The following is a 13,651-nucleotide window of genomic DNA, read 5'->3' on the forward strand; positions in this document are numbered from 1 at the left end:
ATGTTTGAATGCATTCATGTCAAAGGAGAAAATGCTGGGAATACTTTGCACATCAGGTAACATGTTGCTTGTTGAGCATAAAAGAATATTTCTCTTGTTAGACAAACTAGCTAGCTCCTTTCAAACATATGCTGGTGAGGTTATACCTGGAGTACTGTGCACAGTTTTGGACTCCTTACTTGAGGAAGGATATACTGGTATTGGAGGGGGTGCGGAGGAGATTCATTATGTTGATTCCGGAGCTGAGAGGGTTGGCTTACGAGGAGAGACTGAGTAGACTGGGACTATACTTATTGGAATTCAGAAGAATGAAAGGGGATCTTATAGAAACATTTAAATTATGAACAGAATTGATAAGATAGAAGCACTGGCGGGTGAAACTAGAACTAGGGGGCTTAGCCTCAAAATAAGGGGGAGCAGATTTAAGACTGAGTTGAAGAGGAACTTCTTCACTCAAAGGGTTGTGAATCTGTGGAACTCCCTGCCCAGTGAAGCAGTTAAGGTTACCTTGAATGTTAAAGGTTTGTAAGGCAAAAATAGATAGAATTTTGAACAGTAAAGGAATTAAGGGTTGTGGTGAACAGGTGGGTAAATGGAGCTGAGTCCACAAAAAAGATCAACAATGATCTTATTGAATGGTGGAGCAGGCTCGATGGGCCAGATGGCCTATTTCTGCTCCTAGTTCTTATGTTATCTTTACATCTTTGCTTCCAACACAGATCACTTTGTACATAGCATAGTATCAACTAACTTTAAAGTATTAATTCAGAAACTGGAGGCATGATATAGTGACATGGCAGAAATACCTATGGCTTCCTTAAGCTCCACATTAGTGAACAGCTTTGCAATGTCAAACAAGCACATAGACGTGGCATTGCTGCCAATATACAGGTCATGTATAGTCTTTGCAAAGGTGAAGGAATCCTTTGCTGTGTATACAACCAATGCTGAATGAGTTTTCCACACAAAACGATGAAGGATTCCTTTTGTAATATGTGACCAGTGTGTCGACAGCAATACTGTGTCTATGTACTTATTCAAAATTGTGAACCTATTCAGGAGTGTGCAATTCAAGGAAGCCAGACATTTGCTCCATCTCACTAGATCATTGCAACCTAGGCATGCCTTCATCTTCTGACTATGCATTCACTGAAGTTAGAATATTATTACAAATTTACAAATATTGTCTAGAATAGTAGTATCATGTACTACGGATTCAGTACATTTCTCAGTTTAAAACAGAGTGCAATTCAGAAGCCATTTAGAAAGATCAGTATAGAAATGTATAAAATAGTGTCTCTCTCACCTCAGGCTTGTAAATGTAAATATCGTTTGTCATTTAAGTTTGGCACCTAGGGGATCTCCAGGCATCCAACAACATTGATATTCTTACAGACAGCAAACCAGGAAGTAAAATGCACTAATTATCTTTCACTTCTAGAATAACACTTTATGTAAATAAAAATAAATGATTGGGACATCCATATGGGATTGTGGTAGAAGCTGAGATTTTAAAAGATCAGTATTTCAAAAGCTTGATTTGTTTTTACCGTAAAGGAGAAGTTTGACATCCCATCAATGTAAAATTATTTTCTTACAGCCAGAGTGGTTTCTCAGCAGTGGCTATATATTTAGTACAACTCCCATCTCATTAGAGCATAACAAAACAACCATTCAACTGCTTCAAAGAAAGGCACCTCCAAAACCACCCATAACAATATCCGTTCAAGGCTTAGAGAGATGTAAGATCACTGCTTAAGCAAAAAGGCAGAGAAAATACTATCAGATGCAGACAGTGGAGATATTAAACAGCTCTATCATGCTCTGAAGACAATCGATAGTCTGCAGGCTACCTGAAATTTGCTTTTCTGCGTTACTAATGGAATCACTTCAGACAAGATTAAATTCTGGGAGAGATGAGCATAACATTTTAACAATGTTCAGCATTACATGCTTTCCCCAAATTGAAGTCAAAACATATCACTTGCTGACACCTCCAACAAAGCTGAGATCATGAAATCTCCTATCAAATAGTGAGGCAGTGTCAGATGCATGATGTCTCCCAAGAAGAATATACCAGACAGAAGACACAACTCTCACTCCCTAACTCACCATATTTTTCCAGATAATCTGGAACCAGGAAGCCATTCCTCAAGAATTCAAAGATGGCATCCACCTTCAGAAAAGAAAAAGAAACTGTCCAGCTTGCAACAACCATCAAGGAAGTTTTCTATTCCTCATTGATCAGAAAATAGAATCCTACAGTGCAGAAGGAGGTCAATTCGGCCCATCAAGTCTGCATCAACTCTCTGGCACAGCATTCCACCCAGGCAGTTTCCCGTAATCCTACATATTTACCCTGCTAATCCCCATTTTACATATCTTTCAACACTAAGAGCAATTTAAGATGGGCAAACTACCTAACCTGCACATCTTTGGACTGTGGGAGGAAACCAGTGGACCTGGATGAAATCCACGCAGATACAAGGGGAATGTCCAAATTCCACACAGTGAATCATCCAAGGCTGGAATTGAACCTGAGTCCCTGGTGCTGTGAGGCAGCAGTGCTAACTACTGTGCCACCATGCCACCCAAGTATTGGCAAGAATCCTGCTAAATCACTTAATAGTGTGGTCACAATTTAAGATTCACTGGTTGGGCATGGGGTCAATCTGACCAAGCATGACACTTTGACACGTGGTATTGGGTGTGTTTCCCACTGTCATCACACAAGGGTGCAACTTTGCAGTTGAGAGGACCATGAACTGGATGTGCGTCCACTGATAATTACAGGGCTAAATAAGGGTGAAGTGATTTTGGTTGTTGTCCTTTGGCCACCAGATCCTGGGTAGGCTCTGCCTGGAAAGCTGTATCCAGCCCCATGACTGGGCACTCTTCTGTTGTTGCAGAATCATTAGATGCAATAGCCACAGGCGGATGATGTGGAGATGCTGGTGTTGGACTGTGAGCACAGTAAGAAGTCTCACAACATCAGGTTAATTCACCTAATGAAGGAGCAGCGCTCCAAAAGCTCATACTACCAAATAAACCTGTTGGACTTTGACCTGGTGTTGTAAGACTTCTTACTGACAGATGAGCAGAGGAGCTGACATCCTCATCCAGAGCACCTTAAGAGGAGTTCTTGGAGATGACAGGCAGCTCATTTGTCAGCATTGTGAGTTTGCAGCTCTCTGCTCACCATTGCTGAATGAGCAGCTAGCAGAGAGACCAGATACTTCATCCATGTCTCACACTGACAGTGGCCTCCTGAGTTCATTGTTTGTGCGAGCTCTGACAGATCTGATTGCAGCCCCAGGAACTCCTGATTCTGCTCTCCTCCAAAAGGGTTGCCATTCTGTCCAGAGAGATGGCTGTGCATTGAATGTCAAGAGTCAACACGGACTCTGCATGGGCTCCAACATGATGGAGACCATGGAATGCAGACCTTCCTGGATCTCTGATAGATCTCCATGTCCATGCCATATCATATATCTGATGGACAACTCCAGAGGCTTATCATCTACATCAGAAACAGCATTAGTCCTGGTCTCCAGCTGTGCTCCTTCTGTCAGCACCTTGGGAGCTCTCTGCCTAGGCCAGTTCCTCACCTGAGTGTGATGTGCCCTCATCACTTTGCACTATTTGTGGAGCCAATGATCTAATGTCCACCGATGTGTAAGTATCTGCAATAGTGCCTGGTGCCATGCGACAGTGTGAAGCTGGTGCAAGAGTCTTCCTCTAAGCTGAATGCTGGGGCGGGGTGGGGGGGGGGGGGATCTTTGCAATTGCCCTGAGGAAGAAGATCATTAAATCTAATCATCATTGTCACTATGCACGTTAGGTGGGCTGAGGAGATTATGGAAACCTGCTGCATGGTGCCATTTGCACAGGAGCTTCAATGGGCACTCTGGCCACAACAGCTCACTTTCTACTGAGAGGAGCCCATGATGATTCCAGTATCTGCCACACACACATCTGTGGCCAGCACTCTTACCTTCACCTGAGACCCCCACTTCACCATAACTGGGCGAGCAAGCTGGCCGGTGGCACCCAGCTCCAGTGCATCTCTTTCATGCTTCATAAGGAATAGCTAATTTGATATTCTCTCCACCGGTTCTGTGGGGCTCCATAGCAATACAACTTGTCTTCTCCCGACAGGGAACAATAGAAAGCCTTATTAGTGTTGCACCTCCCTGAAGATCCATTACAGCTCTCTCTCCCTGCAGCCAGGTATTAAGCGAGCCATCTCACTGTGGCATATCACATCTTCCAATGCACTAAGGCCAAATGTGCTGACGTTCTGGCCATATCAGGCAGGCTTCAGTGCCAGTTGGCAACACACTCAGACCCTGAGTGCACAAAGAAACAGGCACCCAACTGCGCTAAGATCTCATTTAAGAGCTTTAACATTGTTCCTGAGACATGGGAGAGTGTTGCTCATGATCATTCTCTCAGGTGCCATCACATCAGCAAAGGTAGCACTTCCTATGAACAGAACAAGAGTCACACTGGCAAATAGGAAACATAAACTTTACAAGCACTTCTCCCACATCCAAAATACATGTGCGTCCAACATCAACGTATCTTTCCATGCTCAAATTGAACTGATTAGTCATCTTTGAACACATTGCACCTGAAATTTAACTCATTGGGCAGGATTGGGTAGGATTTTCTGGCCATGTTCGTCCCAAGACTGGAAAATCCTACCTGAAGTCAATGGACCTTTCCATAGACCATTCCCCCCACCCACTACAATTCCCATGGCGGGCAGGATGGAAAAATTCCACCCATTGAATTCTATTTGATGTCATATTCATCTTTGATCACATAGGATGGCCGAGCAAAAGATGTACTTAGTATGATGTTAAAAATCCAGTTACACCTTATTCACCAAGGTGTATCATTTTCAAGGGTTTCATTGCAAATCTAGTGTAAGCAGGCATGTTCTCCTCAATTCAGTGATTCTAACTGATTGCACAGTATGGAGTGTTCATAAATAATCCTTTGGGAAAACATTAAATCACCAAGAGCAACTTCTGAATTTTTGTATTTAACAGTGCAGAATTTGCTGCCAATCTTCGAGGAGTAATGACAGTGAACACTCACAACTTTGATATAATTACTACAGCAAAAGCCTATGCATATATTAAAATCTTCAAATGCAGAACCACAAATTATTTTTGAAAATCCAAGTAAAATACATTGACTGAATGAATCTCACCCACTAAAATAATGAAATCCCAATTCCCATTTCTTATTGTCTCCACACACAATGGTAATAAATGGTTACATCTTGAAAGGTAGCATCTTGGGTGGCATGATGAGACAATGGTTAGCATTGCTGCCTCACAGCACCAGGGTTCAATTCCCAGCTTGGGTCACTGTCTGTGCAGAGTCCGCATATTCTTCCTGTGTCTGTGTAGGTTTCCCTCTATGTGGTCTGGTTTCCTCCCACAGTCCAAGAGACATGCTGGTTAGGTGCGTTGCCATGTTAAATTCTCGCTCAGTGTACCTGAACAGTCGCCAGAGTGTAGTGACTAGGGGATTTTCACAGTGACTTCATTGCAGTGTTAATGTAACCCTACTTGTGACACTAATAAGAACATAAGAAAATAAAAATAGGAGCAGGAGTAGGCCAACTAGCCCTTCGAGCCTGCCCCGCCATTCAATAAGATCATGGCTGATCTGTCGTGGCTCAGTTCCACATTCCCGTCCTCTCCCCATAACCCTTAATCCCCTCTCTTATCAAAAACCCATCAACCTGCGTCTTAAAAATATTTAGCGAGGTAGCCTCCACCACTTCAACGGGCAGAGAATTCCAGAGATTCACCACCCTTTGAGTGAAGAAGTTCCTCCTCAACTCTGTTCTAAACCGCCCCCCCTTTATCTTGAGGCTGTGCCCCCTAGTCCTGCTATCCTTTCTGAGCGGGAAGAGTCTCTCCACCTCTATCCTATCCATCCCATTCATCATCTTATACGTCTCAATGAGATCTCCCCTCATTCTTCTAAACTCTAACGAGTACAAGCCTAATTTATTCAGCCTCTCCTCGTAGCTCAACCCCCTCAACTCCGGCATCAGCCTAGTAAACCTCCTCTGCACTCCCTCCAAGGCCAAAATATCCTTGCGTAAGTACGGTGCCCAAAACTGCACACAGTACTCCAGCTGCGGCCTCACCAATGCCCTATACAGCCGCAACAAGACCTCCCTACTTTTATATTCAATCCCCCTCGCAATGAAGGCCAGCATCCCATTCGCCTTCCTGACCACCTGCTGCACCTGCAAGCTGGGTTTTTGCGACTCATGCACAAGGACCCCGAGGTCCCTCTGCACCGTCGCCTGCTGCAGTTTTTCTCCACGTAAGTAATAATCCTTCCTACCATTATTCCTACCAAAGTGGACCACCTCGCACTTGCCAACATTAAATTCCATTTGCCATTTGCCATTTCCTGGCCCATTCGCCCAGTCTATCTAGATCCTTCTGTAGACTCTCCCCACCCTCCGCACAATTTGCCTTTCCACCAATTTTGGTGTCATCAGCAAATTTCGACACCATACACTCGGTTCCCTCCTCTAGATCATCTATATAAATGGTAAATAGCTGAGGCCCCAGCACCGACCCCTGGGGCACCCCACTAGTCACCATCCACCAATCCGAATAGCACCCATTGACCCCCACTCTCTGCCTCCTATTTGACAACCAGTCCTCTATCCACGCTAACACCCTACCCCCAACTCCATGCCCCCTGACCTTCTGCAATAACCTCTTGTGAGGTACTTTGTCAAACGCCTTCTGAAAATCAAGAAAGACCACATCCACCGGCTCTCCTCGATCCACCGCCCTAGACACATCCTCATAGAACTCCAGTAAATTTGTCAGACACGACTTCCCTTTAACGAAACCGTGCTGCGTCTGCTCTATCAAGCAGTTCCCCTCAAGATGCCTCGCTATTTCCTCCTTGATGACGGATTCTAACGTTTTACCTACAACAGACGTTAAACTAACAGGCCTATAATTCCCCGCCTTTTGCCTGGCACCCTTCTTAAACAACGGCGTAACATTAGCCGTTTTCCATTCTTCCGGCACTTCCCCGGAATCCAGCGACGTCTGGAAAATAACCACCAAGGCATCCACTAATAAATAAACTTGAAATGTGTTCTTAAGACTAACAGGTCAAAATTCACTTATTCATGTTTTGACTCTTAATTTTGAGTATTGGAGCTTCACATAACAGCTTCCTGCTGTCAAATTTGATACTTAAATTTATGAAGCTATCGAAAATGTTAACCTAAAGAGGAAATCCTTAATTCTTCAAGTTTGAATATCTCACCAGTATATCTTATCACTCAGGGGACTATGCATATTGTTAGAATATTTCATGTATTTGGTGTAATTCTGGAAGAATAAATCACAATATCCTACTGAATAACCCCTTCAATCCTAATTTTATCTGAGTGATGGTGTTTTTTTTCTGAGCACTCAGAAGCATTTAGCAAATAACAAATGTTTGGAATGGAAATCCATATCAAAGAACAGGTTACATGAGGTGAAAAGAAACAGGGAGACTCGCTGATGCAATTAAATTGATGATTCATTGTACTACATTAACTCTGACAATTGCAAGAGTCCTAAGTGAAATTAGTTTGGACTGTATTTTGGATGCTAGAAAGTACATAAAACTTGACCACAATCAATTACTTGCAGCTTCAATCAGAATGGTTACAAAACAGCTTCTGTGGAAAGAGCTATCAGGAATCAATCTAAGATACAATGAAGTGCATCTGAAAAATGCTACACTTAAACCAAACGTTTCTGATGCATTGAAAGCAAAAGCATGCAAATACTTTTGCTCCTCCTCACATTTCACCATTTTTAAATGATTATTTTGAAATGCAAACTAATGTAAGATTATTTCATGCTCAGAATCTCAGAATCACAGAATTGTAATGGTGCAGAAGGAGGCCATTTGGCCGATCATGTCAGCACCAGTTCTCCAATTGGCATTGTGACTTAGGGTCATTTTCCAGCCTTGTACATTGTTTCTATTCAAATAGTCATCTAATTTCCTCTTGAATGCCTCGATTAAACCTGCCTCTACCACACTTCCAGGCAGTGCATGCCAGACCTGAACCGTTCGCCTTGTGAAAAAGTTTGTTTTCACATCACATTTGAAAATCACATTAATTTGTGTTCTCTCTCATTTGTGACCCTTTTACGAGTGAGAACAGTTTTTCCTTATTGACTTTGTCCAACCTCCTCATGATTTTGAACACTTCTACCAAATCTCCTCTTAACCTTCTTATCTTCAAGAAGAACAAATCCCAATCTCTCCAACAGAACACAGAACACAGAACATTACAGCACAAACAGGCCCTTCGGCCCACAAGTTGCGCCGATCATATCCATACCTACCAGCCCATAAAACTATCTGTCACTCCCAATCCCATTAAATCCCATGTATTCATCCAGAAGTCTTTTAAAAGACCCCAGCGAGTTCGCCTCTACCACCACCGACGGCAGCCGATTCCACTCACTCACCACCCTCTAAGTGAAAAACTTACCCCTAACATCTCCTCTGTACTTGCTTCCCAGCACCTTAAACCTGTGTCCTCTTGTAGCGACTATTTCAGCCCTGGGAAATAGCCTCCAAGAATCCACCCTAACTATTCCTCTCAACATTTTATAAACCTCTATCAGGTCACCTCTCAATCTTCGTCTCTCCAGGGAGAAGAGACCTAGCTCCCTCAACCTATCTTCATAAGGCATGCCTCCCAATCCAGGCAACATGCTTGTAAATCTCCTCTGCGCACTCTCAATAGCTTCCACATCCTTCCTGCAGTGAGGCAACCAGAACTGCACACAGTACTCCAAGTGGGAGTACTGACAAGGATTTTATAAAGTTGCAGCATTACCTCCCGACTCCTAAACTCAATCCCTTGATTAATGAAGGCCAGTACACCATATGCCTTCTTGACCACATCCTCCACCTGCGAGGCCGATTTAAGAGTCCTATGGACTCGGACCCCAAGATCCTTCTGCTCCTCAACACTGCTAAGACTCCTACTCTTGATGTTGTACTCCTTCATCCCATTGGTCCTGCCAAAATGGACCACTACACATTTATCCGCATTGAAGTCCATCTGCCACTTCTCCGCCCAGTCTTGCATCCTATCTACGTCACGCTGCAACTTCTGACATCCCTCCAGACTATCCACAACACCACCAACCTTTGTATCGTCGGCGAACTTACTAACCCATCCCTCCACTTCCTCATCCAGGTCATTTATGAAAATGACCTTGTTAAAGCAAGGGTCCTAGAACAGAACAATCTATCCTCTTAACTGACATTTCTATTTCCTGGAAACCTCTTCCACAACCTTCAATGCTTTCACATCTTTCCTTTGGTGTAGCACCCAGAACTGTACTCAGTGAGGTCCAACTGGTGTCTTATATAAGTTCAGCACTACTTTCTTGCTCTTGTACTCTATGCCCCTATTAATAAAGCCAAAAAATCTGTAAGCTTTACTAACTGCTCTCTACATCTGTCCAATCTTCAATGATCTATGCACATATACATCCAGGTCCCTTCCCTTAGGAAATGTACATCTTATTTTGTATTGTCTGTCCATATTCTACCAAAATGCATCACCCCATACTTCATCTGACGCCTCACTGCCACTCTGCCAACTTGTCTATGTCCTTTTGAGGTTCTACATTGTCTGACACTCTAACCACAAAGTAATCCCTGTTCTGACCCTAACCACTCATGCTGCATCTTATCCAGAAACCTTCTTGCAGGTGCAGCAGGTGGTCAGGAAGGCGAATGGGATGCTGGCCTTCATTGCGAGGGGGATTGAATATAAAAGTAGGGAGGTCTTGCTGCGGCTGTATAGGGCATTGGTGAGGCCGCAGCTGGAGTACTGTGTGCAGTTTTGGGCGCCGTACTTACACAAGGATATTTTGGCCTTGGAGGGAGTGCAGAGGAGGTTTACTAGGCTGATGACGGAGTTGAGGGGGTTGAGCTATGAGGAGAGGCTGAATAAACTAGGCTTGTACTCGTTAGAGTTTAGAAGAATGAGGGGAGACCTCATTGAGACGTATAAGATGATGAATGGGATGGATAGGATAGAGGTGGAGAGACTCTTCCCGCTCAGAAAGGACAGTAGGACTAGGGGGCACAGCCTCAAGATAAAGGGGGGACGGTTTAGAACGGAGTTGAGGAAGAACTTCTTCACTCAAAGGGTGGTGAATCTCTGGAATTCTCTGCCCATTGAAGTGGTGGAGGCTACCTCACTAAATATTTTTAAGACGCGGGTTGATGGGTTTTTGATAAGAGAGGGGATTAAAGGTTATGGGGAGAGGACGGGAATGTGGAACTGAGCCACGACAGATCAGCCATGATCTTATTGAATGGCGGGGCAGGCTCGAAGGGCTAGATGGCCTACTCCTGCTCCTATTTCTTATGTTCTTATGTTCTTTATGTTCTTACCTTTTGGGTGCTTACCCCAACTCCAACCACCTCCCTTACCTGCAACCCAAAAGCCAATATTAAAATAACTCCGACCCTGCAAAAGCCTCGTCTTAATCATAAATAGAGGAGTTGGGGTTGAACCCTTTAGAGAAGAGAAAGTCAAGTGAAGATTTTATGTAGGTGTTTGAAATCATGAGGGTTCTAGGTGTAAATGGAAAGAAACTGTTCCCATTAACCGATGGGTCAAGAGCCAAAGAGCAAAGAGTTAAAGCGATAGGCAAAAGAATCAATGACAAAATGCAGAAACAAATAGCTCTGTCCTGTTATTTCCCCATAATTTTACATCTTCCTCTGCTTTGAAAGTTTCCATGATGTGGAGATGCCTGCGTTGGACTGGGGTAAACACAGTAATAAGTCTGACAACGCCAGGTTTAAGTCCAACCGATTTATTTGATAGTAAACTATCAAATAAACTTGTGAGTCTACTATGAAATAAATTGGTTGGACTTAAACCTGGTGTTGTCAGACTTGAAAGTTTCCAGGCAGCAATGATGTTTAAGTCAAATCTCCCGTGTCCCAGTTATTTAATAAAGGAAGCTGAAGGGTGATGCCAAAAGACAGAACTTATTCACAGGTTTAACACTCATAGTCAGAAAATGTGTAATAGGTACAATAGTATATCTATGAATATATGTGTGTATATATGCATATTATATATATATGTATACCTGCATCTCCCAAGATCAAAGAACAGGCAATTGGCAACATAAAACAGCTCTTTGGAGGTTTAAATAATTTGAGGAGGTGAATGTTTCAGCAAGATCCATTCAGATTGTTGCCTACACCATTTTTTAAAATGCTAGTACCCAAAGAGATGGTGGAGGAAGGGCTTCAATTACAAACAGCACCAGAGTACAATATTGCCAAAAACCATGAAAAGGTCGTTACAGTAAGAGTTCTGCAGCCAGGAAATAGTAGTTATGAAAGAGGCACTTACCTGACATTTCGTAAGTGCGCACTACCAGTAGGGCAATGTACCAAGCTCAGTGTTGTTTTCTTCAGGAGCTAGGGAAACACGAAAACCCACTTTGTAAATTTGTTCAAGATGCTGCATTATACAAATGCTGACCAGTAAAACAATCAGATTGTTTCATGCAGGGCTACTGCAGTCCTTTAAATAAAGTAGGGTACCACAAGCCTGAATGAACACATTTCCTCAGCAGGGGCAGCTACATACAGGAGGTGGGTGGGAATAGGTCATTAAGCCCAATGTGTCAAGATTCAATAGGGTCACAAGTGAGTCATTTAGAGACGCAAGTTACTTGTGGCCATAATTCATTGCAACATTCCATTAAACTTTCATGGATATTCTATTCCATATATATTGGAAGCAGAGAAAGAATGAAATGATCCAATATTTGTCATATATAAAGACTTAGCCTGTTGTGTTAAGTATTAAAGATCATTGAATTTATATAGCACCTTTCATAACCACAGTGCACCCAAAGTGTCACACATTCTTCCCATGTCTGAATGAGTTTCCTTTGGGTGCTCTGGTTTCCTCCCATGGTCCAACAGATATTGAAAGATAAATATATAAATACATATTGGCCAGAACACTAATGATAATTCCCCTGTTCTTCTTGAAAATGGTGTGGATAATCTTTGATGACCATCTGAGAGAGTTGACAGGGGCTACAGTTTAACGTCGGAAAGACAATGCCTCCAGCAGCGCAGCACTATTAGTCAGCTCTGATGAAGGGTCATCTAGACTCGAAACGTTGGCTCTATTCGCTCTCCATGGATGCTGTCAGACCTGCTGAGATTTTCCCAGCATTTTCTATTCTTGTTTCAGGTTTCAGCATTTGCAGTGTTTTGTCTTTATACTATTAGTGTTCCGTTGGAGTGTCAGCCTGACAGTTTGTGACCAAGTCTTGGAGTGGTTAGCACCTACAGCATCAGGGAGCCGTGTTCAATTTCTGGCTTGGGTCAGTGCCTGTGCAGAGTCTGCACATTCTTCCCTTGTCTGTAAGGGTTCCCCCCACCGCCGCCCGTGCTCCTATTTTCTCCCACAGACATGCTGGTTAGGTACATTGGCTGTGCTAAATTCTCCCTCAGTGTACCCGAACAGTTGTCGGAGTGTGGCGACTAGGGGATTTTCAGAACAACTTCATTGCAGCGTTAATGTGAGTCTACTTGTGACACTAAACAAATAAACTTGGGAAAGAAACCTTGAAATCTCTGAAGGTGGTTCAGGATGCTGGAAGATCCTGGGGGGGGTAGGCGGGGTTGGAGAGAGGAGGCGAGGCCAGAGCCCACATGCAGCCACTTTGCTCCCTGTGAAGACACAGAGTGGTGGTGCCCGCCAGCCTCCAGCAGGGCAGCTGACAGCAGCGTGCGGAGCAGCAACAGGAGGATCGGAAGGTGCAGCTTGCAGCGCTGTCACTCTCTGTGAGGCAGGCGGAAGGAGCAGGGATGCCGAGCGGGCTCTGGCTGCTGCTCCCCGGGTTGCTGTGCTCCGTGCTGCCGGTGGGCAGCGGGAGGCGGCCGGGGAGCGGAGCGGCGGCACCGAGCGTCTCGCGGGCCAGGTGCACCTCGCGCTGCCTGGCGCTGCACATCGCACACCTGAGCGCCAGCTTCAGGAGCCTGCAGGTAAGGGGCATGGAGAGGGCGAATACCCCCTGGACTGGGGCAGGGAGAGGGTAAATACCCCCTGGACTGGGGCAGGGAGAGGGCAAATACCCCCTGAACTGGGGCAGGGAGAGGGTAAATACCCCCTGGACTGGGGCAGGGAGAGGGCAAATACCCCCTGGACTGGGGCAGGGAGAGGGCAAATACCCCCTGGACTGGGGCAGGGAGAGGGCAAATACCCCCTGAACTGGGGCAGGGAGAGGGTAAATACCCCCTGGACTGGGGCAGGGAGAGGGTAAATACCCCCTGGACTGGGGCAGGGAGAGGGTAAATACCCCCTGAACTGGGGCAGGGAGAGGGCAAATACCCCCTGGACTGGGGCAGGGAGAGGGTAAATACCCCCTGGACTGGGGCAGGGAGAGGGTAAATACCCCCTGAACAGGGGCAGGGAGAGGGCAAATACCCCCTGGACTGGGGCAGGGAGAGGGTAAATACCCCCTGGACAGGCAGGGAGAGGGCGAATACCCCCTGAACTGGGGCAGGGAGAGGG

The 13,651-nt window shown here is 44.8% G+C and overlaps 1 protein-coding gene across 1 annotated transcript in view; it reads left to right on the top strand.

Annotated features, from left to right (window-relative positions):
- Positions 1-12,945: 12,945 nt before the first annotated feature.
- The window catches only part of anos1b (anosmin 1b), a 126,613-nt gene continuing 125,907 nt past the window's right edge, over positions 12,946-13,651 (top strand). The window contains exon 1 of the mRNA XM_080186482.1: positions 12,946-13,122. Within this exon, the coding sequence (XP_080042608.1) occupies positions 12,946-13,122 (177 nt within the window). The remainder of the gene's footprint in view (positions 13,123-13,651) is intronic.

This window comes from Carcharhinus amblyrhynchos, chromosome 3 (genome assembly GCF_965287045.1).
Source record: "Carcharhinus amblyrhynchos chromosome 3, sCarAmb.v2.hapA, whole genome shotgun sequence".
NCBI lineage: Eukaryota > Metazoa > Chordata > Chondrichthyes > Carcharhiniformes > Carcharhinidae > Carcharhinus > Carcharhinus amblyrhynchos.